The 24,191-nt window shown below is 44.8% G+C and overlaps 1 protein-coding gene across 1 annotated transcript in view; it reads left to right on the top strand.

The window, feature by feature from the left end:
• LOC147103101 (glutamate receptor ionotropic, kainate 3-like) overlaps positions 1 to 24,191 on the top strand; it is a 582,747-nt gene that overhangs the window by 445,599 nt on the left and 112,957 nt on the right. Inside the window, exon 12 of the mRNA XM_085962417.1 lies at positions 12,083 to 12,201. Coding sequence (XP_085818543.1) covers positions 12,083 to 12,201 — 119 coding nt within the window. The remainder of the gene's footprint in view (positions 1 to 12,082; positions 12,202 to 24,191) is intronic.

Genomic DNA, 24,191 nt, shown 5'->3' with positions numbered 1-24,191 from the left:
CACCTTTACGCATTATGCAACTACCAGGATAGTAGGTGAATTAGGTGGAACTTGGTCTTTCTTCATCTGACAATTCCGATGAACATGGCTGCTCAATTTGCCATCAAGACATCTTAACTGTACTTTAGTGTTGCCCTCAGCAGTTACATTCTCGTCGAGCTGTTATAAATGGAGTGACCAGTTTCCTAGCAGGTTGTTCCAAATTTTACCTGTAAATACTTTGATTTATAAAATCAGACAAGTTACTCTTAACAGCAAAAATGCAAACATTTCTTTTAAGAAAGAAAGAAAACTTGAATTCATACAGCACCTTCCACTTCATCAAGAAATCCCAAAGCGCTTTACAGTCAGTGAACAACTTTTGAAGTGTAGTCACTGCTGTAATGTAGGGAGACTTTAATACGCTGTATCGTCCCTTTCTTACAAGCATTTCCAGTGGCTGGTTAAAAATTCATCTTGTGCAACGAAGGATTTATTTCACAAGAAACAGCACCTGACTGTAAGTCATTATCCTGCTGAAATTGCCAGTAAGCTTGCTTGCGATTGTCTAAACTCACATGGGCGACAGTTCAAAGAATGGGATCAGTGAACAGAATGAAAAGAGATGTCAAACAAATTAAGGGTGTTAATGCTATCCCTCTTTTTTTAAAACTTAAACCAGGTTTACAGTCTAATGAGGGATAACATACAACTTCAGAGTTACACACAGCAAGTGGAATGAAAACTGTTACATTCCATGCTATTGTGAGGTCTCTTGGAAAACCTATCCCACAGCCAATTCCATATTTCAGTTCACTCTGATTGAAGCCTACATGGCTCAACGTACACCGTTATAATGTCTACAATAATGCTATTTCCCTGTAACATGGCATGAGATAAGTCTCACAATCCTTCCTGTGCAATAATATTCCTTTCTTACCCACCTCTCCCAAAGGCATTGACTAATTGTGGGGCACAATTCCATTGGTTCCAGACACATTCTGGTACTTCCCCCAAATGGTATTTCCGATATTGAGCTGTGTGTGGTTGCTCAACCACAGGGGACAAATGCCATTTTAGGTGAGTGGGGGCAGGGTTGCCCGGTGTCATCAAACGGAAAATAAACAAACAAAAGTGCCCCCTTTTTAGAGCGGCACAACTAATAGGAAACCTAAACAAAAACAAAGCAAACTTAGAACTTGAACAATATTATTTACACTATCCACCAAACACTGTAGCCCCCCAATCGAGTGCCTTACCCCTGCCTCAGCAGAGATCAGCTCACTCAGCAGAGTGGAGGGACCGCACTGATCTGTATGATTCAGTACCACATGAGGCAGTGAATATACCAATTGAGTTATCAGGTGATATCTGCCCAATTATCATGCTGCTGTCACTAAATCAGATGAAAGCAGAAAGACAAAAATAACACCAAGTAGTGTTCAGTTTATATGCATTATACATTGCAGGGGATGTTCCAAAGCAACTATTCATTTTGGCTTTGAGATGTTATATTCCAAGTTTATTCTAGAGGTTTGTGGTCTTATTGCAAAGCCGAAGGCTGGATTTTCATTAAGCTGTCGGGAAGGAGGTGGGACTACAAATTTCGAGTTTTAGTCCCGCCTCCATCGACGTCCGGCCAATCGATGCGATTTTCCCTTGATTGACCTTGTTGAGCCCGCCCAGCGGGCTCAGCAGGCCAATTAAGGGCCACCCGGCAACAGGTGACGTCACAGACTGAAAATTCATCTTCAAGAGTTTTTGACAGATGAAATACCAGTGTTTCACAGCTGTTTGAAGCCGTCAAACACTGACAGTCTGACTTCTAACCTGAGTCCTTCTACGCAGACTCAGTTAGAACTGTCACCGGCACTGAAAGCTGAAGGCTGTCACTTTTGACAGATCGCAGCCATTCAGCTTTCAGTTCCGGCTGAGTGATGGACTCCCGACACCTAGAGGAAGGAAGGCTGTGAAGGTAAGTACAGGTAAGTAAAACTTCTTTACAAACTTTAGACACACCAAACACACTTACCTTTGCACTCATGCACCCATCACTCACCTGAACACCGACACCGCAACCCCTCCAAGTCCTTCAACCCGACAGCCCGCCTGCTCAAACCTGGCGTGGTTTGGAGCCGTCGGGAATCCCATACAACACCCCTCAAAATAGGGATTAGGCTAAAAACTGCCTGTTAACTACCTGTTAACAGGCAGTTAATTGGCACTAATCCCTTCCCGCCTCGGGTCGGCGGGTCCCAGTGTGGGGTGGGTACCCGCCTCCCTTGAAACTTACGTGGAGGCGGGTTTTGGGCGGGATGGTGTCGGGACCCCCGAATTTGGGATTTTTGCCCCCCGCACGCCTGAAAGCCCGCCTCACGGCACACGGAAAATCTGGCCCAGTGTTTGCTGCCACCCATATAATGTGTACAGCAGTGTAACTGTCTGGTAAAATACAGCAGATTATTTTACAGCAAGAGCACTAAGGTTCTCTTTTCCTGTCAGGTTGACTTTATAGCTTCATTTCAAAAGAATTCAAACTCTCAAGTGACGCAAAGCTGCACTGCAAATTCAGCAGGTGTGATAGCAACAATCAGCATAAGAAAATATCAACCCACTGGGGTCAGTGGGTAAATGCATCATCCAGACCATATAGATTAGCAAGGTCCCAGGTTCAATCCCTAATCTCTTCCAGGGCACCAGTTGGACTGTTATAATTGGGCAACTCTGGGCTGGAGGGGGAGGGGGAGAGGGGGAGGGGGGGTGGGGGCTTGTGGGTGGAGAGAAGGGAATCAGTCAGGGTTCTGGCGCCTAATAAGTCCTGTTGGGGGGAGGGGGGAACCTGATCTTAACTTAACTGTGGGACTAATACCCCTTTATATTGCAGCTCAGGCTGCCGATGACACCTCCGGCTCCGGTGGCAGTGGTGCAATGTAAATAAGATGCTGTACCGCCCCTAGTGGAGTGTAGAAGCACTTGAGGAGATAGCAGGACCCCAGCAAATTCAACCAACTGACACAAGCTGCTTCTTCTACTGGCATCACAAAGGACTGGTTGGAATAACGAAATTCCCCCCAATGGTCACTTCACACAACTGCCCATGCACTGCTGTGCAGTCCTCTATTTACCCACCCCTGTAAATGGGCTGGATTTCACAATACCAGGCACTTCAGCATGTTCCAGAACCATTTCTCCTTGCAATGGATCTGCAATGTGAAGGGTGCACTTCTGGAGCCGCGGCGCATTCACACCTTAGGTTTCGTGTCGGTGCGAAGTGCTTTGGTTTTCTCGCTGATGCTGAACCTGTAGAGTGTAAATCAGGTGTCAAGGCCCAGGCTAACTTCAAAGTGAAATAACAACAGAAAATGCTGGAAAAGCAGGCCAGGCAGCATCCGTGGAGAGAGAAATAGAGTCAACGTTTCGGCTCAAAACCCTTCTACAGAACTTCAAAGTGAAGTGCAGTGAGAATCCCTTCACCAGAGCAACTGCTTCACACTGATGCTAGCATGTGGTGTGAATGCTCCCTTAATATTAACAAATCCTGGAATTACCTCATTGTTCCCGTCCCTCTGTGCTACTGGAAAAATTTGCTATTTGGATGATGGTTCGAGCCTGTGCATTATACCGGGGTATAACGGATACCTGTAAGTGAATTACAAGGTGCTAACCCGATCACGAGGTTCAGCGGATCTCATAACGTGCGAGAGAAGAGGACTAGCTGTTTGTTTTTGTTATCTGAACTCAGAGATTGGATTACTCACTGAAATTCACTTACAGTAGATGTCATGGTTGACAGCATTTGCCATTACTGTAGTCTTGTTTATTTGATGTTGAGATTTTTCTATCTTATTTGAAGATGACAGCATCGTATGACACAGTGCAGACCATTGACAAGTTTAAGATGTAGGCTATGAGGGTACATTGGATTATAGTAATGTTATATATTCCCCCCCTCCACAGCGTGTGTGCGTGTGTGTAAAAATACATATAAAACTGGTACATGCTGTTCTATGATACATATTACAGTTCGCCTCAATAGTGTTACATTAATGCTGTGTGTGACATAATCCGATAAACTATCCAAACCAGAGATCAATGCTGCACCAATCTATTAAGCCACTCAGATCCCAAGATGATAGCAGGTAAAGAGTTAACAGAAACTGTGTGGTGGGTTACAAGGACGTCGCATATTATGGGGCAATGCCCCACACCAAGAGCTGAGCACATGATCCCGGCTGACACTTCAGTAGTACATTGTTGGATGTGCCATTTTTCAGATGAGACATTAAATGGAGGCTGCAGTTCAGGTGGAGAGGAAAGATCCTGTGGCACTGTTCAAAGAGTAGCAGCGAGTTCTCCTCGGGTGAATGACCAGTTAATCTTCCTCTGGTGATGTTGACCAGGACTGAAATCATCCCATGGGATCTTTTATGTCCACCTGAGAGAGCAATCTGTTGGATTGTCGTGAAACCCAACCAGGAAGGGAGCTTGCCACCCCTACCCGGTCTTTGCCTACACATCACTCTAGCCCCACATTATTTGGCTGACTCTTAATGCCCTTTGAAGTGATTCTGAAAGTCACTAAGTTGTAAAAATAATTGCTAGAAGGTGGCCTGCCTCAGGGGAAATAGGGATGGACAATAAATGCTGCCTTGCCAGCACTGGCCAGATCATAAGAACAAATTTTTTAAAATGCTGTCATGGGGTCTTGTGCACAAATTGCCTGCCATGTTTCCTCAAATATCAACAGTGATTATACTTCAAACATAATGAATTGGTCATGAAGTCCTTTGGGACACATTGAAGAGGTGATAAGATGTTATATAAGTGCAAGTTCTTTCTTTTCTGCACATTGAGGGGTAGAGGTGGTGAAGCTTCAGGCTTTATCAATGATCTGTGAATTCACAAATGTATTACTGTCTTAAAATATACTCCAGATGGTGCTAATTTATATAATTAAGACAGCATTAATTTCCATCGTTTACAGTTCTCCATTTTTGTTAGCTAAAAAAGCTATTCAAAGGCGTCAGCTGTGGCTCAGTGGGTAGCACTCTCACCTCTGAGTCCGAAGGCTGTGGGCTCAAGTTCCACTCCAGTAACTTGAGCACAACAATTCTGGCTGACAATCCAGTGCAATGCTGAGGCACTTAGAAACTAATAGTAAGATTTGGCAGAGTCAACATGGATTTATGAAAGGGAAATCCTGTTTGGTAAACCTATTAGAGTTCTTTGAGGATGTAACTAGTGGAGTAGACAAATGGGAACTGGTAGATGTGGTGTATTTGGATTTTCAGAAGGCCTTCGATAAGGTCCCACACAAGAGGTTGGTGAACAAAATTAGGGCACATGGAATTGGGGGTAATATACTAGCATGGATTGAGAATTGGTTAACAGACAGAAAACAAAGAGTAGGGATAAACGGGTCTTTTTCAGGATGGCAGGCTGTGACTAGTGGGATACCACAAGGATCGGTGCTTGGGCCCCAGCTATTCACAATCTATATCAATGATTTGGATGAGGGAACTAAATGTAACATTTGCAAATTTGCTGATGATACAAAGCTAGGTGGCAGTGGCAGTTGTGAAGAGGATGTGAAGAGGCTTCAAGGGGATCTCGACAGGCTCAGTGAGTGGGTGTGAACATGGCAGATGTAATGTAATGTGGATAAATGTGAAGTTATCCACTTTGGTAGAAAAAACAGAAAGGCAGAGTATTTCCTAAATGGTGAAAGATTGGGGAATGCAGATGCTCAAAGGGACCTGGGTGTCCTTGTGCATGAGTCACTGAAAGTGAACGTGCAGGTGCAGCAAGCCATTCGGAAGGCAAATGGTATGCTGGCCTTCATTACAAGAGGATTTGAGTACAGGAGTAAAGAAGTCTTACTCCAATTATATAGAGCCTTGGTGAGACCACACCTGGAGTACTGTGTACAATTTTGGTCTCCTTACCTATGGAAGGATATACTTGCCATAGAGGGAGTGCAATGAAGGTTCACAAGGTTGATTCCTGGGATGGCGGGACTGTCGTATGAGAAGAGATTGAGTAAACTAGGCCTGTATTCTCTTGAATTCAGAAGAATGAGAGCAGATCTCATTGAAGCATAAAAAATGATTACAGGGCTTGATAGGGTGGATGCTGGGAGAATGTTTCCCTTGGCTGGGGAATCTAGAACCAGGGGCCACAGCCTCAGGATAAAGGGTATGCCATTCAGGACTGAGATGAGAAGAAATTTCTTCACACAGAGGGTGGTGAATCTTTGGAATTCTCTACCCCAGAGGGCTGTGGAGGCTCAGTCATTGGGTATATTCAAAACAGAAGTTGATAGAATTCTGACTAGTAAGGGCAGCAAGGGATATGGCGATAGGGCCGGTGAATTGAGTTGAGGCAGAAGATCAGCCATGATCTCATTGAATGGCAGAGCAGGCTCAAAGGGCCAAATGGCCTACTCCTGCTCCTATTTCTTATGTTCTTATGTTCTTATGAGGGAGTGCGGCACTGTCGGAGGTGCCGTCTTTTGGATGAGATGTTAAACTGAGGACCCATCTGCTCTCTCAGCTGGATGTAAAAGATCCCGTGGCACTATTTTGAAGAAAAGCAAGGGAGTTATCCCCGGTGTCCGGGCCATTATTTATCCCTCACTCAACATCACAAAAACAGATTATCTGGTCATTATCACATCGCTGTTTGTGGGTGCTTGCTGTGTGCAAATTGGCTGCCACGTTTCCTACATTACAACAGTGACTACACTTCCAAAGTAGTTCATTGGCTGTAAAGTGCTTTGGAACATCCTGAGGTTGTGAAAGGCGCTATATAAATGCAAGTCTTTCTTTCTTTACTTCCATCACTATCTTAAATTTATAGTAATTGGATATGAGAATGAGACAGAGGGTGTCGATAGGGGGAGAGTGAAAAGAAAGAGAATATGAAAAGATTCTGGCAATCATCCATTTCCCAGGACACTGAAACATCTTGGAGGACACGCGTCGCTATCTTCTGATAGGAATTTTAAAAATCAGTAGTTTTGCCGCAAATTTTGATCAATTTGGTGAGGTGATGATTGTACACTTGACTATTTACAGAATTACAGAATTAATATTTCCACTTATGTCAATTGCTGAGGGGATTTCTTTGACAGATTGTTAGGATGAACTGAATAAATTGATACAGTTTTGTTTGAAATGAGATGGCTATTATAAAGGGGTTAATTTTGACTTAACCCACCTGGCGGGAGACTGGTGGAATTGGCTCAGCCACCTGTTTTACACCCTGCATAATTTTACTTTCCGCTGGCTTCAGTGGGGTGTAATGTTGGGCGGGGCGTAAAACGGGCCGCCGACTGGAACCCGCTCATTATGTGCCTAACGGGTTAGATTAACGCAACACGTCACTGCAGCAAGGTGGACCAAGGCACCCACCTGCTCCCCCCCCACCCCCATGACCCAGTGCCTGATCTGAACCTATAATTGCATTACCACACAATTTGAGTGCATTAGCACTTGCATACCATCTCGCACCCCAGCCTCTTCCCCCAGTGTTGGGAAACATGCGTTAAGTGATCTCTGTATCACACTCCTGACATTGCTATCCCCCGATGCTCAATTGTAAAGCATTGCGCTGACAGCAATTGCTCGGCTTTCGTCTTGTTACTTGCACATTCTCTGTAAGCGCAGGGAGGAAAATAAAAAGCTAAACCCTCACACTCTTATTCCTGTCCATCATCAAGAAGCTTTCACTGAATTCAAAGAGCTCCGATAGACTCTATCCCACACCTGCCTAGATTTAAACAGGAAGGAGGGGGTTGTAAATTGCCATCTCCATTGCACTATTGTCACAGTGTATTAACAATACACCCACTCAGTGCTGTCAGTCAAACAGTGCACAGTGAATGGAGTGGAAGACCCTGTATGTTTCCTACAGTAATCTTGCAATAGCAATTAGCTCCTGGGAGTTAATTTAGCATTTTTTTTAATCCAAGTAAAAAAGAGATAAATAATTCAAAAAATTGTAAAAGATTCCAAGCTGCGGATTCATTCAAGTTCTGTAATACAAATAACTGAGTCACAAAGTGCTTTGAGTGTTCTCCCCTTTATTGGCCTTTTAAAATTTCAGTTTAATGTTACATAAACCATATGCAAGAGATGTTACTGTTGAACATTCAGAAACCGTGAGTTACAACAGTCATAGTGAGAGCAGTTTTGCAAAGAGATAGATGCATTTGGACTGAACTAGGAGTCTCAAATGGCAGACAGTGGTTAGGGTGTGGAACTCGCTACCACAAGGAGTGGTTGAGGCAAATAGCAGAGATGCTTTTAAGGGGAAGCTAGATAAACACACGAGGAAAAAAGGAATAGAAGGATATGCTAATAGGATTAGATGAAGTAGGGTGGGAGGAGCCTCGTGTGGAGCATAAACACCGGCATGGACCTATTGGGCCGAATGGCCAGTTTCTGTGCTGTACATTCTATGTAATGAATTTGGTGATTCAGAATAAATTGCAGTGTTCCTCTTTGCATCGTTAGGTTCAGGCACACCATCCAGTCTCTATTCTCTCCTTTTCCCCTCTATACCCCTCGCGCCTCCACATACGCTTTCTTGGCTCAGAACACGGTCTCGCACAGTTCGCCACAAATCAATCAAACACTTTCCAGCCAGCAATTGGATTCTTGCACTTGGATTCGTTTTGGTCAGTTTTTGTGCTTGTCAAGATGAGGGATGTCAGCACTGGGGAAAAGGAATGAATTGGCTACCCAGTATCGTGTACTTCTACTAGCAAGAATTAGATGCAGAGTAAAGGTCCCTCAGCAAAAAGCAAGAGAAACAACCCCACAAACCATGGTCTGTGAGATCAGACTCCTTCCCAATCTGGAGGGTAGATACATAGTTCATTGTAGCCAAGATCCTTTGTGACTACTAAGTTGCTGGGTCACATTATTTGTCACAAGTGAAGGCATGTTTCCCACGCCACGATCATAGTGCTCTATCTGTGATACTCCTTGCTATTTTCTTGAATGAGGACTCCCACTTGTTAAAAGCCCAGGATGCATAGGCTTGCTTTGGGAGGCTGCCAAGTTTTGCACAAAACAATTTTCCATGGGTCAAAAGAGAACATTTTCTTAGAGCATGTGAATAATGCCACGCACTGGATAGACCAAGTGAATGGAAAATATCAGTTTTGAAGCTGCATTCTTTATAAATAGAGGAATAAAAATGAAACAAATTTTGCTCATAACAGAGAGACAGTGAAATAAGTAGTTTTGATTGGGTCCTTCAAAATAAATAAATATTGTTGTCCTTACTCACTACATCTAGATGAATAAATAAATGTGTTCCCTTCATTAACTCAGTTATCCAAATAAATGCACATCTCAAATGCGAGGAACTCTTTACCCCAGGCACTTTGTCCCATCTGCTTAAGGTGCTGGGCTCAAAGCGGGTATCAAGAAATATAAAATGTAAGCAAATGTTGAACTAATTTGCACCTTTTCGTCCTTATCAATATCTGTGGCAGTTGTACTTCCTGTTATGAAATGGTTCTGCTTAAAGAAACATATTTTAATTCAGGCACCTTATTCGGAACCTCCCTTCAAACTTGACTAATGGTGCAGTTCTCCCAAGGGGCAGTGCCTACATATTAAGAAATGTGTTAATTTTCTCCATGTTATTATGTTAGAAACCTGATTTCAAGCCTACAGTCGGCAGGCTGAGGAAAAATTGATTGATTTTTTTTTAAAATCAAGAGATATTTTGAACAGTTGTATGTGTTTACTTAGTTTGCCTTCACCTTTCCAAGACATTTACAAATGACTAAATTATACTTAATAAATCTGAATCACAGTGATTAAATGTGTTTATAGCAAATCAAGTGAAAGAAATGTGAATTGAGATGGGGCAAATTTGAATGTGAGCCAATGAGTCACATGTGTAACACACAAATTTATTTATTGTGGGTGTAATGTACGATGCCAGAGGTTTGTTGGACAGGAGTTGGATACTAGATATACCATTTATATAACAGATAAGTAAATATATGGGCTGGATTTTGTCAGCCCCGAGGAGGCGGGTATGGAGGAGGGACTGCTGGAAAAGTTGCAGAAAGTGAGGGCGGGTGGCAAACCCGCCCCCATCCCGCCTCCGTGCCCTTTTGCCAGGAGGCGGGAAGATGTCCTGCTTTGGGTCACATCTCCTCGAGACGGGAAAGGGATTAAATCCTTTTAACTGCCTGTTAACAGGTAGTTAACAGGCAGAAAAAAGGATTAGTGCCATTTTACCTTTTCAGGTGAAGGCTTCCCAACTTCGGAGAACACTGCCGGGTTGGAGCAGTCGAGTAGGAGGTCTGCGGGGGTCGGAGGGGCCTGAAAGTGAGATGTAGAGGTGAGTGATGGGTGCAAGTGTGGAGTGGCAAGTATGTGAGGTGAGTGTTAAGTGTTATAAAATGTTCACTTACCTTTATTCTGCCTACAGCCTTCAGCCGATGTGGATCTGAAGTCCCGACATCTTCGTTGTAGATTTCACAGACTTGCTGTTAAATTTTCCGAACCAACAGTCATCTGCTTTCTACAAGTTGAAAGGTTTGATGAGTCCTGAACATAAGGCCTCATCAAACTACACAGAACGTCAGTGTTTGACAGCTTCACAGAGCTATCAAACGCTGACATTTCTTCTTCCAAGAAGTCTTGACAGATGGCACGTCAGACGTTGACGTGCTCTGTCAGTGACTTCCGCCTATTTGGCCTGCTGAGCCTGCAGGGCAGGCTTAACAAGGTCAATCAGGGGAAAATCCCCCTGGTTGGCAAGAACATGATGGAGGCGGGACTTAGACCCGACAAGCAGCAGTCCTGCCTCCAGCATGTCTCCATTCACAAAATCCAGCCCGTATATACTCAGGGTTTTTATTTATGCAATTTGTTTACTGTTCGAGAGAAACAAAAGGAGAAACAGTGACAAGATGCTAGAGACTATCTCGCACCTTTATCTCCCAGTGCTTCTTGACTGTAGGAGCTTCACTCTCAGTGCTAACAGACCTTGTGTTCTTTCTGCCAACTCAGTTCTGACTGATGCCAGGAATTCCTCAGTGTTAGCCAAACTGCAGCTTCCCCTTCCACTGTGCACCCCAACTCAACTATCTTTCTGTGTATCCTGGGGTCTAAAAACAGATAAGAATACATTGACTTCCGAGGCAGAAGAAAATAATAATTCCACAATCATAATCACTGACTTACATTTCTTTTAACTGAAAAGCAGGCAATGGTATGGAATTTGATTCTGAAAATACTGGTAAAAATAAAGAATGGCAGGTTATTAAAATGCAATTTCATTTATTTGCTCGCTGTAAATCAGTATCTTTGATATTTCATTGTGCCATAACCCCCCCATGTTCTTATCAAATAGCATACCTCCCATTCACTGCGAGCAACACCATGGCGATCTGCTATTCATGTAATAAAAGCACACATATTATTGTCCATTGCGTCAGTTCCTACGTCGCACTTTCTGTCACACTAGAGAGTAGTTAGAATGTGGAACTTGCTACCACATGGAGTAGCTGAGGCGAATAGCACAGATGCAATCAAGGGGAAGCTAGATAAGTACGTGAAAGAGAAAGGAATAGAAGGATATACTGATAGAGTTCGATGAAGTAGGGTGGGAAGAGGCTCATGTGGAGCGTACACACTGGCTTGGACCTGTTGGGCCGAATGGCCTGTTTCCATGCTGTAAATTCTATGTAACACTATGTAAGTTTCTTCTCCGAGGTAAACTACTTGTAGTTCATGTACTGATATACAAACCTCCTCATTTTCAAAGAAGTGCAAAAAAGGAGTCTCCATCAATGCTCCCATTAGCTGCGCAGCGCTCCGCAGCTCCCGCGCAGCCGGCTCACCGCCTTTTAAATAGGAAAAGCCACACATACGCGGTATTTTGAATGGGCCGCGCACCAAAAAAAAATTAAAGGAAACTTTGGTCTCCATCCAAAACGTTAACCAGTCGAATTCTCTCAGATGCTGACAGACCTGCTCTGAACTTCCAGTGTTTTCAGTTTTTATTCAAATTTTCATGCTTGTAGTTTTCCTTTTCATTGTTTATTTACTTTCTCTACCTCCTGTTACAGGTTCAGCCCCTATGAATGGTATGATGCTCACCCATGCAACCCTGGATCTGATGTCGTGGAAAACAACTTCACCCTACTGAATAGCTTCTGGTTTGGAGTAGGAGCTCTCATGCAACAAGGTGAGATATTTTTCACTCATTGCTTCTTTCTCCCTCCCCTCCCTGGTCCAGGGGGCTGCAATCTGCTTCTTCTTACGGGGCCAGTATTTATAGCAAAGCAGCTCAAACGTAAGTAGAAAGTGCTCCATAATGTTGAAGTGCCCAAGGTCTGCCGCTTTTCAGCTAATGAATCAGGCTCATGGCCAAAAATAAGCAGCTGCTACTGGAAACCAGGGTGCCACAACATCACAGAAATGAATTGTCCTCAACACTCACACCATCCAATCTTGTGCCAGTGAACACGGAGCAATAAAAGTAAATCTCTGCTTTGTGTAAGAATGCAGGAGAGCCTGGAAAAAGGAACGGTCCTTCACCGCATCAAGCCCACTCCTTTCACAGACTATGTACACATGTACTTTACTGCACCTTAGCAAAGAGGGAAACTCTGCATAAATGGTTTCAAAGAGCCGGAACACGCACAATGGACCGAATGAGTGTGTAAGGAGTGTGATGGAATACTCTCCGCTTGCCTGGATGAGTGCAGCTCCAACAACACTCAAGAAGCTCGACACCATCCAGGACAAAGCAGCCCGCTTGATTGGCACCCCATCCACCACCTTAAACATTCACTCCCTCCACCACCAGTGCACTGCAGCAACTCATCAAGGCTTCTTCGGCAGCACCTCCCAAACCCACGACCTCTACCACCTAGAAGGACAAGGGCAGCAGGTGCATGGGAACTCCACCACCTCCAAGTTCCCCTCCAAGTCACACGCCATCCTAACTTGGAAGTATATCGCTGATCCTTCATCGTCGCTGGGTCAAAATCCTGGAACTCCCTCCCTACCTTCACCACACGGACTGCAGAGGTTCAAGAAGGTGGTTCACCACCACCTTCTCAAGGGCAATTAGGGATGGGCAATAAATGCTGGCCTTGCCGATGATGCCCAGACCCCATAAACAAATACTTTTTTTAAATGGCCTCCTTCTGTGCTATATGATTCTATGAAATAATCCCTAATCCTCACAGGTAATTCAGTCAAATGCCATCCCCATATCTCCACTGTTGAAAGTGTTTTTGATAACGCTCCTGTGAAGCGCCTTGGGATGTTTTACTATGTTTGAGGTGCTATATAAATGCAAGTTGTTGTTATTGTTCAGTCCTGGCCTACTTTCCTCCACAGATAACATGTCCCTACACAGGAAAAAAACACAATTGAACTATCCACCTCACAGACTTCCTTTCATCAAAAATTATTGACACTTCTCTGAAATAATACTCAGATATGTGGGTGTTGCGTGTTTGTGCTTAAGGATCAAACTGCAATAGAGTCAGAATTATTTCAACAGTAGGGGCAATGACTGATGGTTGAATAAACCCGTATCATTTCATGCATTGATTCAATGTGGGGTGGTAGACAATCATTGCACTGCGCTCTGTCCCCCAATTTAAAACTAAATGCTTTTAAAATTAAGGAGGACCATTCATAGTGAAAAGAGCAGCACAGGACATTCAGCCAGCTGCTCCTTGCTACGTATGTATTTGAGGTGATTCCTCCCTGCCTGAATTAACAATCAGAAAAATGCAAGCGCTTGTTACAATAAGAAATAGCATGTAACTAACCGAAGGGTTTTCACTGGTTATATTTGCCAGACAGAGTTATGTTTCTGGTCTATCCCTTTTAGAAGTTTCAAAATTCAAAACTACAACAGTTATTTAAAATTTAAAATGAGGGAGTCTCTTTAGTGTCACTAAATTTTCCCCTTCTGTTCTTGAAAACTTTGGGCTGGATTTTGCCAATGGGGAGCTTTTGGAGGCGGGACTCCCACTTGTTGGGTTTTAGTCCCGCCTCCATCAACTTCTGGCCAACCCACGCTATTTTCCCTTGATTGACCTTGTTAAGCCCGCCCAGCAGGCTTAGCAGGCCAATTATCACTGACATTCTCTGTAGTTTGATGAGTTCTTGAATTCAAGACTCATCAAACCTCTTTCTTTTGCAGAAATTAGATGGTTGTTGCATTGGAGAATGCAGCGGCCATCTGTCATCTCTGCCACGGAGATGCGAGACTCTCCGCATCCCCAACGATTGAAGCCTGCAGGAAGAAACAAAGATAAGTAAACTTTTTCTAACACTTTCCACTTATCTCATATACTCACCTCTCCACAATTGCACCCATCACTTACCTTCACAGCGCACTTTTGCAACCCGCAGACCCCCCGCAGACCCACTGCTCACCTCGGTGACCCTGGCGGGGTTTGCAGCCTTCGGGAAGCCTGCACTTGTATGGGTAAAATAGGGATAATCCTTTTATCTGCCTGTTAACCACCTGTTAACTGGCAGTTAAGTGGCTGTAATCCCCTTCCCGCTTCCAGGAGATGGGACTCAGTGCGGGTCGGCTACCCGCTTCCCGGGAAGATTGCACGGAGGTGGGATGGGCACCCGCCCCCAGATTCTGCCATTTTCCCGGCAGTCCTGCCTCCAAACCTGCCTCCCCAGGGCTGGCAAGATCGTGCCCTTTGACTCATTTCTTGGGTACGGTTCTATGGATGTTGGACATCCTTGGGTACCTTACAGAAATAGCCATTATTCACGTGGGAGATTAGGTAGTGAATATTTCAAGCTAGTAGATGACCAGAGGCATTGCTAAACTTTCTAGACATGTGTGTACTGGATGTTGATTGAATTGGCAAACTCTGGTCTGTGCGGCATAACTAAGACCGCCTATTTCCACCTCCATAGCATCGCCCGTCCCGCCCTTGCCTCAGTTCATCTGCTGCTGAAACCTTCATCCATGCCTCTGTTACCTCTAGACTTGACTATTCCAATGCACTCCTGGCTGGCCTCCCATGTTCGACCTTATGTAAACTTGAGGTCATCCAAAACTCGGCTGCCCGTGTCCTAAGTCACACCAAGTCCCGTTCGCCCATCACCCCTGTGCTCGCTGACCTACTCTGGCTCCCAGTTAAGCAACGCCTCAATTTCAAAACTCTCATCCTTGTTCTCAAATCCCTCCATGGCCTCGCCCCTCCCTATCTCTGTAATCTCCACCTGCCCCACAACCCCCCAAGATATCTGCGCTCCTCTAATTTTGCCCTCTTAAGGATCCCTGATTATAATCTCTCAAACATTGGTGGCCGCGCCTTCTGTTGCCTAGGCCCTAAGCTTTGGAATTCCCTGCCTAAACCTCTCCACCTCTCTTTCCTCCTTTAAGACGCTCCTTAAAACCTACCTCTTTGACCAAGCTTTTGGTCATCTGCCCTAATTGCGCCCTATGTGCCTCGGTGTCAAATTTTTTGTCTTATAATAATCCTGTGCAGTGCCTTGGAATGTTTTACTGCGTTAAAGATGCTATATAAATACAAGTTGTTGTTGTTCTGAGTTTGTTCACCTCAGTCAGGGTAGCAGTGCTACAATTGGGACACAGTTAATGGGGGTGTGGATTGTGGAAAAGGTGCGGGGGTGGTGGTGGGGATTATCGCAGCATGAAGAAGGGGGATGGCTGAACCCAATTTCCCCAACAGTCAGCCAAGCAACCTCTCCTGCCACAACACCATGTTGCCATGGTAAATTTGCACAGTAGCAATCATTGCGGTTGTCACAGCACAAATACTTTCAAAGCATGAAAAAATAATCTTAGATTTTACTCAGGCAGAGATCAGATATGAGCCAGGGCAGAGATGAGAGCCTTTTATATTACAGGGAGAGCATCATAGAGTGCCACTTCCCTGAATTTAGTTTTTAAGTCATCTGTCGGGCTCCCCTTGCCCATGAACCTTGGGGAATCGAACACACAGGGTGCAATCTTGCCAGTCCTGGGGAGGCGGGTACGGAGGCGGGATTGCCGGAAAAATGGCAGAATCTGGGGGCGGTTAGCCGACCCGCGCCGGGTCCTGTCTCCTAGGAGGCAGGAAGGGGATTAGTGCCACTTATCTGCCTGTTAACAGGTAGTTCACAGGCAGATAAGAGGATTATCCCCATTTTACCCACACAAGTGTGGGCTTCCCAAAGGTTCCGAACCCCGCCAGGGTCACTGAGGCGAGCAGTGGGTCTGCAGGGGTCGAAGGGGTTCAAAAGTGCGCTGGGAAGGTTAGTGATGGGTGCAAGTGTGGAGAGGTGAGTATCTGAGGTAAGCGCAAAGTGTTAGTAAAAGTTTACTTACCTTTGCTTCTTCCTGCAGGCTTCAAGAGTTGGGTATGCGGAGAGTCTCGCATCTCCGCGGCAGAGATGACAGATGGCCGCTGCATTCTCCAATGCAGCAACCATCTAATTTCTGCTAAATAAAGAGGTTTGATGGTCTTGAATTCAAGAACTCATCAAACTACAGAGAATGTGAGTGTTTGACAGCTCGTTATACGTTGACGTTCTCTGTAACCGGCTTTCCCTTAATTGGTCTGCTAAGCCCGCTGGGCGGGCTTAACAAGGTCAATCAAGGGAAAATAGCGTGGGTTGGCCAGAAGTTGATGGAGGCGGGACTAAAACCCAACAAGTGGGAGTCCCGCCTCCAAAAGCTCCCCATTGGCAAAGTCCAGCCCACAGAGTCAAATTGGCCAGTGTCCATGTGCACCACAATAGCATCAGGATGCAAAATGCGCACATCATGACGTGACATCACGGCGGAGAGCTGTGCCACTGGTGCAGCACATTTACAAGTCAGCGTTAAAATAGCGGCAGGCACCAAGACCCAGGAACAACCCAGTGTACTTGGCCACTGGTCTAGAAATAACCAACGGTTATATTTTCACAGGCTGCCGGCCACAGGAGACTCATGCTACAAGCGCCAGCAGCTGCACAGCATCAAGGCAGATACAGGCTAATACAATCACTCCAGTTGTTGATTGTGTCTTGCACATTCCTCCATTATACAGGACGGTAAAGTGTCTTGCGAGCCCCTTCACCTTTGTGATCTCAAGGCTGGATGAACACACGGGACTATGGGACCCGTGCCCAGGGATCCTGTGCAAATACGGTAGCAAAATACTGTGGATGCTGGAAATCCGAAATAACAACAGAAAATGCTGGAAAAACTCAGCAGGCCAGGCAACATCCGTGGAGAGAGAAATAGAGTCAACTTTTAAGGTTGAAACCCTTCGTCAGGACTGAAAAAGCACAGGAAATGAAACAGATTAAAAGGCCAGTTTGGGGGCTGGGAAATGGGGATGAGAGAACAAAAGAGAAGTGAAGAGACATTAAGAGGTATTCAAGACGAGACGAGATGGTGATAGGACTAGTGGAGAGGCAAAAGACAGCTCTAGAATAGGTGTGAAATGCGCTGGCAGAATGAGAGACAGTTGCCATGTGGGAGAGAAAAAAAGGGGGAAGGGCACAAAACAAAGGTGTGGATAAAAAATATATGTATAAATGTAATAGGGGCCGAGGTTATGGTCTGAAATTGTTGAACTCGATCCTGTGCAAATACATGGCCCCCAATGTGTTTTAATAAATCGGGAGCGGGGTGAAGTGGGGCGATTGTTGTGTCCAGGGAACGGAGAAGACCTAAATGTTCTTGGTGTCCAAGAATTCTTAATCTGGCTCTGCATAACCTCACGTTTTGAAGAGGAAAAACAACTGGTCTTCAAAAGAAGCAATGATTTTAAAGCAGGTTTTGAAAACAATGTTGGTGAATTTTTGCACTCGTGAGGCGAGGAATGTTTGTGCTGGAGAATGGAACACTTCAGTGTTTTGTACTCGGCATCGGCATCAGGTCAAGTACAGCGGAGGTCAGGGTGCAGTTACAATGCATCTACAGGTCGCAGGTCTCTGTGAATTGTTACGTGTAGTCCTCAGACCCGAGTTATACTGCTGATGGCGAGTGGCACTAATCTTGGTGAAAGTAGGGCTCTGTGCATGCTTGTTTGGGCATATATGCAACATGCAGATCTTCATTTCCTGGGTAGTGAGATTTTCACATTAAGAGAGCACGGGCAACAGCGTCTGCTTCAAATAATCATAAAGGAGAAATAAAATGAAGGCCCAGATTTTAGCTCGGAGGCGCGTTCTGTGCGGGAGGAGTTGTTTTGAGGTTGGGAAACCCGGAAGTACGGGTTTCCCGAACGGTCTTTAAATTTTTTTTCTGCAGGTTTCACCCCACAGTCAGCCTGATTGACAGGCTGGCTGCCTTTCGGGCGGGAAATCCTGCAGCACAAGGCTGCAGCCAAGCTGGGCTGGGAGAGCAGGTAGTTCTAGTGGGGGTGGGGTGTGTCCGATGGTGGTCGGGGGGTGGGGTCCGATTGTGGGTTGTTTAGGTCCGATGATGGTCGGTGGGTTCCGATTGTGGTTGCGGGGGTGTCCGATGGTGGTCAGGGGCGTCCAATGGTGGCAGGGGGGGAGCAGTCAGATCGCGGGAGTCAGGGGGTGGGGGGTGTGGTTTATTGGGTAGCTTGTTGGGCCTGGAGGAAACACTCCTGGTCCTCCTGGCCCACAAGCAGTGCTGTAAAGTTACTTACCTCATGGATTCAGCCCTTCTCACTTCCTTTCACCTGCCAGGTTTCCCGAGGCCTGGAAAAGCCAGCCGACATGAGTTAAAAATGGAATGACTCTTAAAATGAAGGGACGGAAACTCATTATAATATTTAAATGACCGACCCACCTCCTGAGAATGGATTGGTCACCGCCCATTATCCTGCCTCTGTTAAAACCAGAAGTGGGCGGGTTCGAGGCAGGTTGGATTCCTGTTTCAGACTTTTTGAATTTTAACCTCTGACCTGACCCGAACCCACCCGCTTTTGGGAGTTAAGATTCAGCCCAAAGTCTCTAAGATATCCTGGATGCTTTCAAAAAAATGGCTCTGCATAAGTCTGAAGTTATACTGCACCCAGTGTGAGCTCCAACCTGGAGGAGACCTCACAGCACTTGGCTTCAGCATAATCAGTAGACAGATCAGGGACTGACGCGCCTGTTATAGCGGTCCCCTTTGCATTGATTCATGCTCCAAAATGGCCTTGGACCAATATGAAATTTGCAGTTTAATTGCATGCTTCAGTAAAGGGAGAGAAAAGTTTGCTTTACTCTGCCCTATTAACATGCCCCAACCACAGAAGGGCACCCTATCTGTAGCTGCATGACATTTTCATTTCCCATCCCCAAAGAGCTATGTGCCATCATTGATTGCCGAATTTAATACCGATTGGGAGCAAGTTCCAGGCAGGTTTGTGCTGTGGACCCTTGCCTTTTGTTAAGTAGATTGTCAGCGTCAAAACTCTTTTCATAAAGAAAGACTCGCATTTCTACAGCACCTTTCATGGCCTCGGGACTTCCGAAAGGGCTTTACAGCCAATGAAGTACTTTTGAAGCGTAGTCACCATTATAATGTAGGAAACGCGGCATCCAGTTTTGCACAGAGCAAGGTCCCACAAACAGCAATAAGATAAATGACCAGATAATCTGTTTAGTGGTGGAATAAATGTTGGCCAGCATACTGGGATGCTCTCTTCGAAATAGTGGCCATGGGATCTTTTACGTCCACCTGAGAGGGCAGACGGGCCTTCGGTTTAATGTCTCATCCAAAAGACGGTACCTCCGACAGTGCCGCTCTCCCTCAGTGCTGCACTGGAGTGTCAGCCTAGATTTTGTGCTCGGTCCATGGAGTGGGACTTGATTCCACAACCTTCTGACTCAAGAGATGAGGGTGCTACCCACTGACCCACAGCTAACACAGACAACAGATGCAGAGTCAGAAAACCACCATTGGTCTGGGTGAACTCAAATATGGACCCAAATATAAAAGGGTTAAATTTGGGAGCCACATCGACACTTTGTCCCCCTCCCCCCACCCCCCCCAGTACATATTCTTCAAAGTGGGCTTTGTTGTTCCTTTGATGAACAACAATGATTTTGTGCATGATATACAACCGCAATAGGGTTCAAATTATTCATGTTATTTCTGAAGAGGGGAGAAAGAAATCTAGTCTGTGAAAAGAAATCAATCTCCATGTGTTGCACAACCAAACCATAATTCTTCTGTTAACATTCAGCATTTCAATCTTTCAATTTTTGGGGGGAAAGATATTGAAAAGATAGTTCTATGATGAAAACTGCAATAGAAATCTCGTACTTAAAATGTCAGAGCACCGCAGAGATATATTGGAATGTAGCCTCAGATTCCTTTTTAGAATTGCAATTTGATATGATCTACCTTCATGTGGTAAAAAGCATTACAGCATTTCAAAGCAGCTGTCAACTCTGATTGATTTTCTTAGCAAGACGAATTAAAATATTTTCAGACACATGCACATTAGCCTTGCGGTCAGCCAGTGTGTATAATGCGGGTCCCTATTATATCTATGAGAATAGATACTGGGATTATTTGGTTTCAATGTGGCTGAATTAATGGCACTTGATGGATGCAGAAAGTACTTTAATGATTTATAGAGGTTAACCATTGCTGCTGTGTGCTTTTTTTATATAAGAAAAAGGCAGGGCTGCCTTGAAGACTTGACTTCCTGCAGGATCCTGTCAGGTTCTAATTACATATTCGTCTGTTACCATTAGTCCTCTGAACAGGGTGTAGGTAAATACACACAAGCTCATCGTTTATTCAGTGTTCTGCACTACGCAAATAGAGGACGTGTCATGGGTGGCAGTCTGATAAATGCATCTCCACAAGTGATGAAGTAGTGTGTTTTAAACTAGGGGAAATAAAATAATTTTAACCTGCATTTGTCCTTCTTATAGCCCTAGAAAATCAGATAACCTGCTGTGCGGTGCCACAATTTTTCCCCAAGTTTTCTCCTCCCCCCATCCTGATGGCATTGACCTATCCAGATGTATGGCTCCACCAGCACTGCCATCCTTATGGTACATTGCAAGTAGCTCTTGTCCCTTGCGTGTATCTAAAGCTGCATCTACATTAGCCCTGGAGGGGTGCTTGCTCCACAGTTCCCAAGACAAGGGTCTCACGCATTCCCGATGTAAATTTGCTGGATTTACTATGACACGCTGCCAGGAAGACCTGTTTTTTAAAAATATAAAAGTGGCTATTCCCAGTTGCCGGAGTTAGCAACGCTTTGACGTTTGCATTGGGGTTGCCATTGGTTACACGAGACACAGGGCACACGCTCCCCTTTAAAGTCAACGTAGCAGCATCGTAAAGAATGGTCAAGTAGGGCATCACAGCCAAGACCAACCTTATCCCTCCTCCAACCTCCACACGCACACTTTACTGCAGAAGTCACTAGGTAGCCATTGATTACTGACTGAAATTTCCCCTCCCTTATCAGGGATGCTGAGCCCTGTTGTAGCCATCCTACTACTTTTCCAGCTAATATCAGCTAACTCAGCACAGGCAATGGTCTAAACTTGGCACCTTCCTGGGCTGTATTGCTCAACACCACACCTCATGGTGCATTGAGAAATTAAACCCTCAGGAGAGAAAAAGAAGAAGAGGAACACTTGCATTTATATAGCGCCTTTCACGACCAACGGACGTCTCAAAGCGCTTTACAGCCAATGAAGTACTTTTGAAGTGGAGTCACTGTTGTAAAGCTGGAATATCATTTTTATTTTCAGTACTATTCCTCCAAACAAATTTGATAATGTCACAGACTGTAGTATACAGAAGGCAAGTGAAGCTGACCAGATAATTCATGAGCGTGTGGTCATAAAAATGAACTTGCATTGATATAGTGCCTTTCATGACTTCAGGACATCCCAAAGTGCTTTACAGTAAGTGAAGTGCAGTCACTCTTTTAATGTAGGGAAGCACAGCAATGAGATAAATGACCAGATAATCGGTTTTGGTGATGTTGTTTGAGGGATATATATTGGCCAGGACACCAGGGAGAACTCCCCTGCTCTTCTTCAAATAGTGCCATCCAATCATTTACGTCCACTTGAGAGGGCAGACTTGGTTTTGCATCTCATCCGAAAGACAGCACCTCCGACAGTGCAGCACTCCCTCTGTCAGCCTATATTCTGTGCTCAAGCCCCAACGTGGGGCATGAACCCTCAACCTTCTGATGGAGAAGTAAGAGTTCTACAATTGAGCTAAGGTGAGAAAAAAAGGGATGAAATTGGCAATAATAGGGTGAAAAGAGTAGAATGAAAGTTAAAATAAACATTAAGATATATAGAGACAATGGCGGAAAAGAGTATAAATGTGTATTACCTGTTAAATGTAGCAGCCAGGGGTCAATATTATAGTAATAGGCTATTCCTAATGTTTGAGAGTCTTTATTATTCCTGTCTATTGTGACGTTTTGGTACATCAGTTGAGAACAGACAAAACTAGTCACCTTGGAGAGAGAAATTTCCCTGAACCTGCCCACAGTCTTAAAAACCTTTTGTTTTTGTAAACAGATCACAGGGGAGCAGCATGCAAATAATTTGTGGACTGCAAGGTTCCACAATGAGCTAAGTGACCAATACAATAGCAAAATACTGCAGGTGCTGGAAATCTGAAATAACAACAGAAAATGCTGGAAATACTCAGCAGGCCAGGCAGCATCTGTGGAGAGAGAAACAGAGTTAATGTTTCAGGTCTGGGACCCTTCATCGTTCTGATGAAGGGTCTCAGACCTGAAACGTTAACTCTGTTTCTCTCTCCACGGATGCTGCCTGGCCTGCTGAGTATTTCCAGCATTTTCTGTTGTTATTTGAGCTATATGACCTGTTAATCTGGCTTAGTGGTGTTAGTTGAGGGAGGAATGTTAGCTAGGATACCATGGAGAGCTCCCTTTGGGTTTCTACAAATCGTGCCGTGGGATCTTTTACATCTACTCGAAAGGGCAGATGGAACCTCGGTATTACGACTCATCTGAAAGACGGCACCTCTGACAATGCAGCACTCCTTCAGTACCACACTGAAATTTCAGCCTAGATTATGTGCTCTTGTTCTAGAGTGGGACGTGAACCCAAGAGCTGTTAACGCAGAGGTCAGAATTCTAGCACTGAGTGGCACTAAATAACCAGACAGAGTGTGTCGAATATAACCACACACGATCACTGGGGAGTGCACTCAGTCTACACGGGCACACTAAACTGAGCCTAGACAGAGTGTGTCGAATATAACCACACACGATCACTGGGGAGAGCACTCACTCTACACGGACACACTAAACTGAGCCTAGACAGAGTGTGTCGAATATAACCACACACGATCACTGGGGAGTGCACTCAGTCTACACGGGCACACTAAACTGAGCCCAGACAGAGTGTGTCGAATATAACCACACACAATCACTGGGGAGTGCACTCAGTCTACACGGGCACACTAAACTGAGCCCAGACAGAGTGTGTCCAATATAACCACACATGATCACTGGGGAGTGCATTCAGTCTACACGGGCACACTAAACTGAGCCCAGACAGAGTGTGTACAATATAACCACACATGATCACTGGGGAGTGCATTCAGTCTACACGGGCACACTAAACTAAGCCCAGATGATGGTACTGAGTCTTGACAAAAATCACAGAAAAAAAGAGTATGAAAAACTGCATGATCCAATAACTTTACATTTAATTTGTTACTTAAAAAAAAGGAACTCATGATGGCTAGACACCATCGACAATAAAGGCAAGACCTTTTTCATGGCAACTACATCCCTTTGTGACAAGCAGTACCCTTGTTTTGATTTTTTTTTGTTTCCTTATTTCTTTTGCTGGTTGTAAATTTCTTTTGAGCCAAAGCATGAAAAATGTTCACTTACTAATCCGGCACACTTTGGCAACCTGGAGTTACCATGTGACCTTGTGCGCCACAGTCTACCCCACTAATAATCCATTAGTGACCTTCCGTCACATAATAAGTGCCTACCTTGAATGTGATAATCGCCTGCTTGTCCAAGGTGAGAACAAGCAGAGGTGTCACATTAACTGCAGTAATACAGACTGACTTCTGGCTGTTTACAGATGAGTTAACATTCCCAGCTGGTGTTGGGGAATCCGCGCTGTTTATGTCATGGCACAGAATCTACAGCCCCATATTAAGAGATACACAACTGTGCATGCAAAGTGCAGATCTGAATACACTGTAGATAGTGACAAATTAACATTTCAGACCGCATTAGGTAA

The sequence above is a fragment of the Somniosus microcephalus genome, chromosome 20, assembly GCF_052327205.1.
Source record: "Somniosus microcephalus isolate GS21.2 chromosome 20, FLI_Smic_1.0, whole genome shotgun sequence".
Classification (NCBI taxonomy): Eukaryota; Metazoa; Chordata; class Chondrichthyes; order Squaliformes; family Somniosidae; genus Somniosus; species Somniosus microcephalus.
Note: the sequence above shows the minus strand (reverse complement) of the source record. Positions and strands in the feature narration are given on the sequence as shown.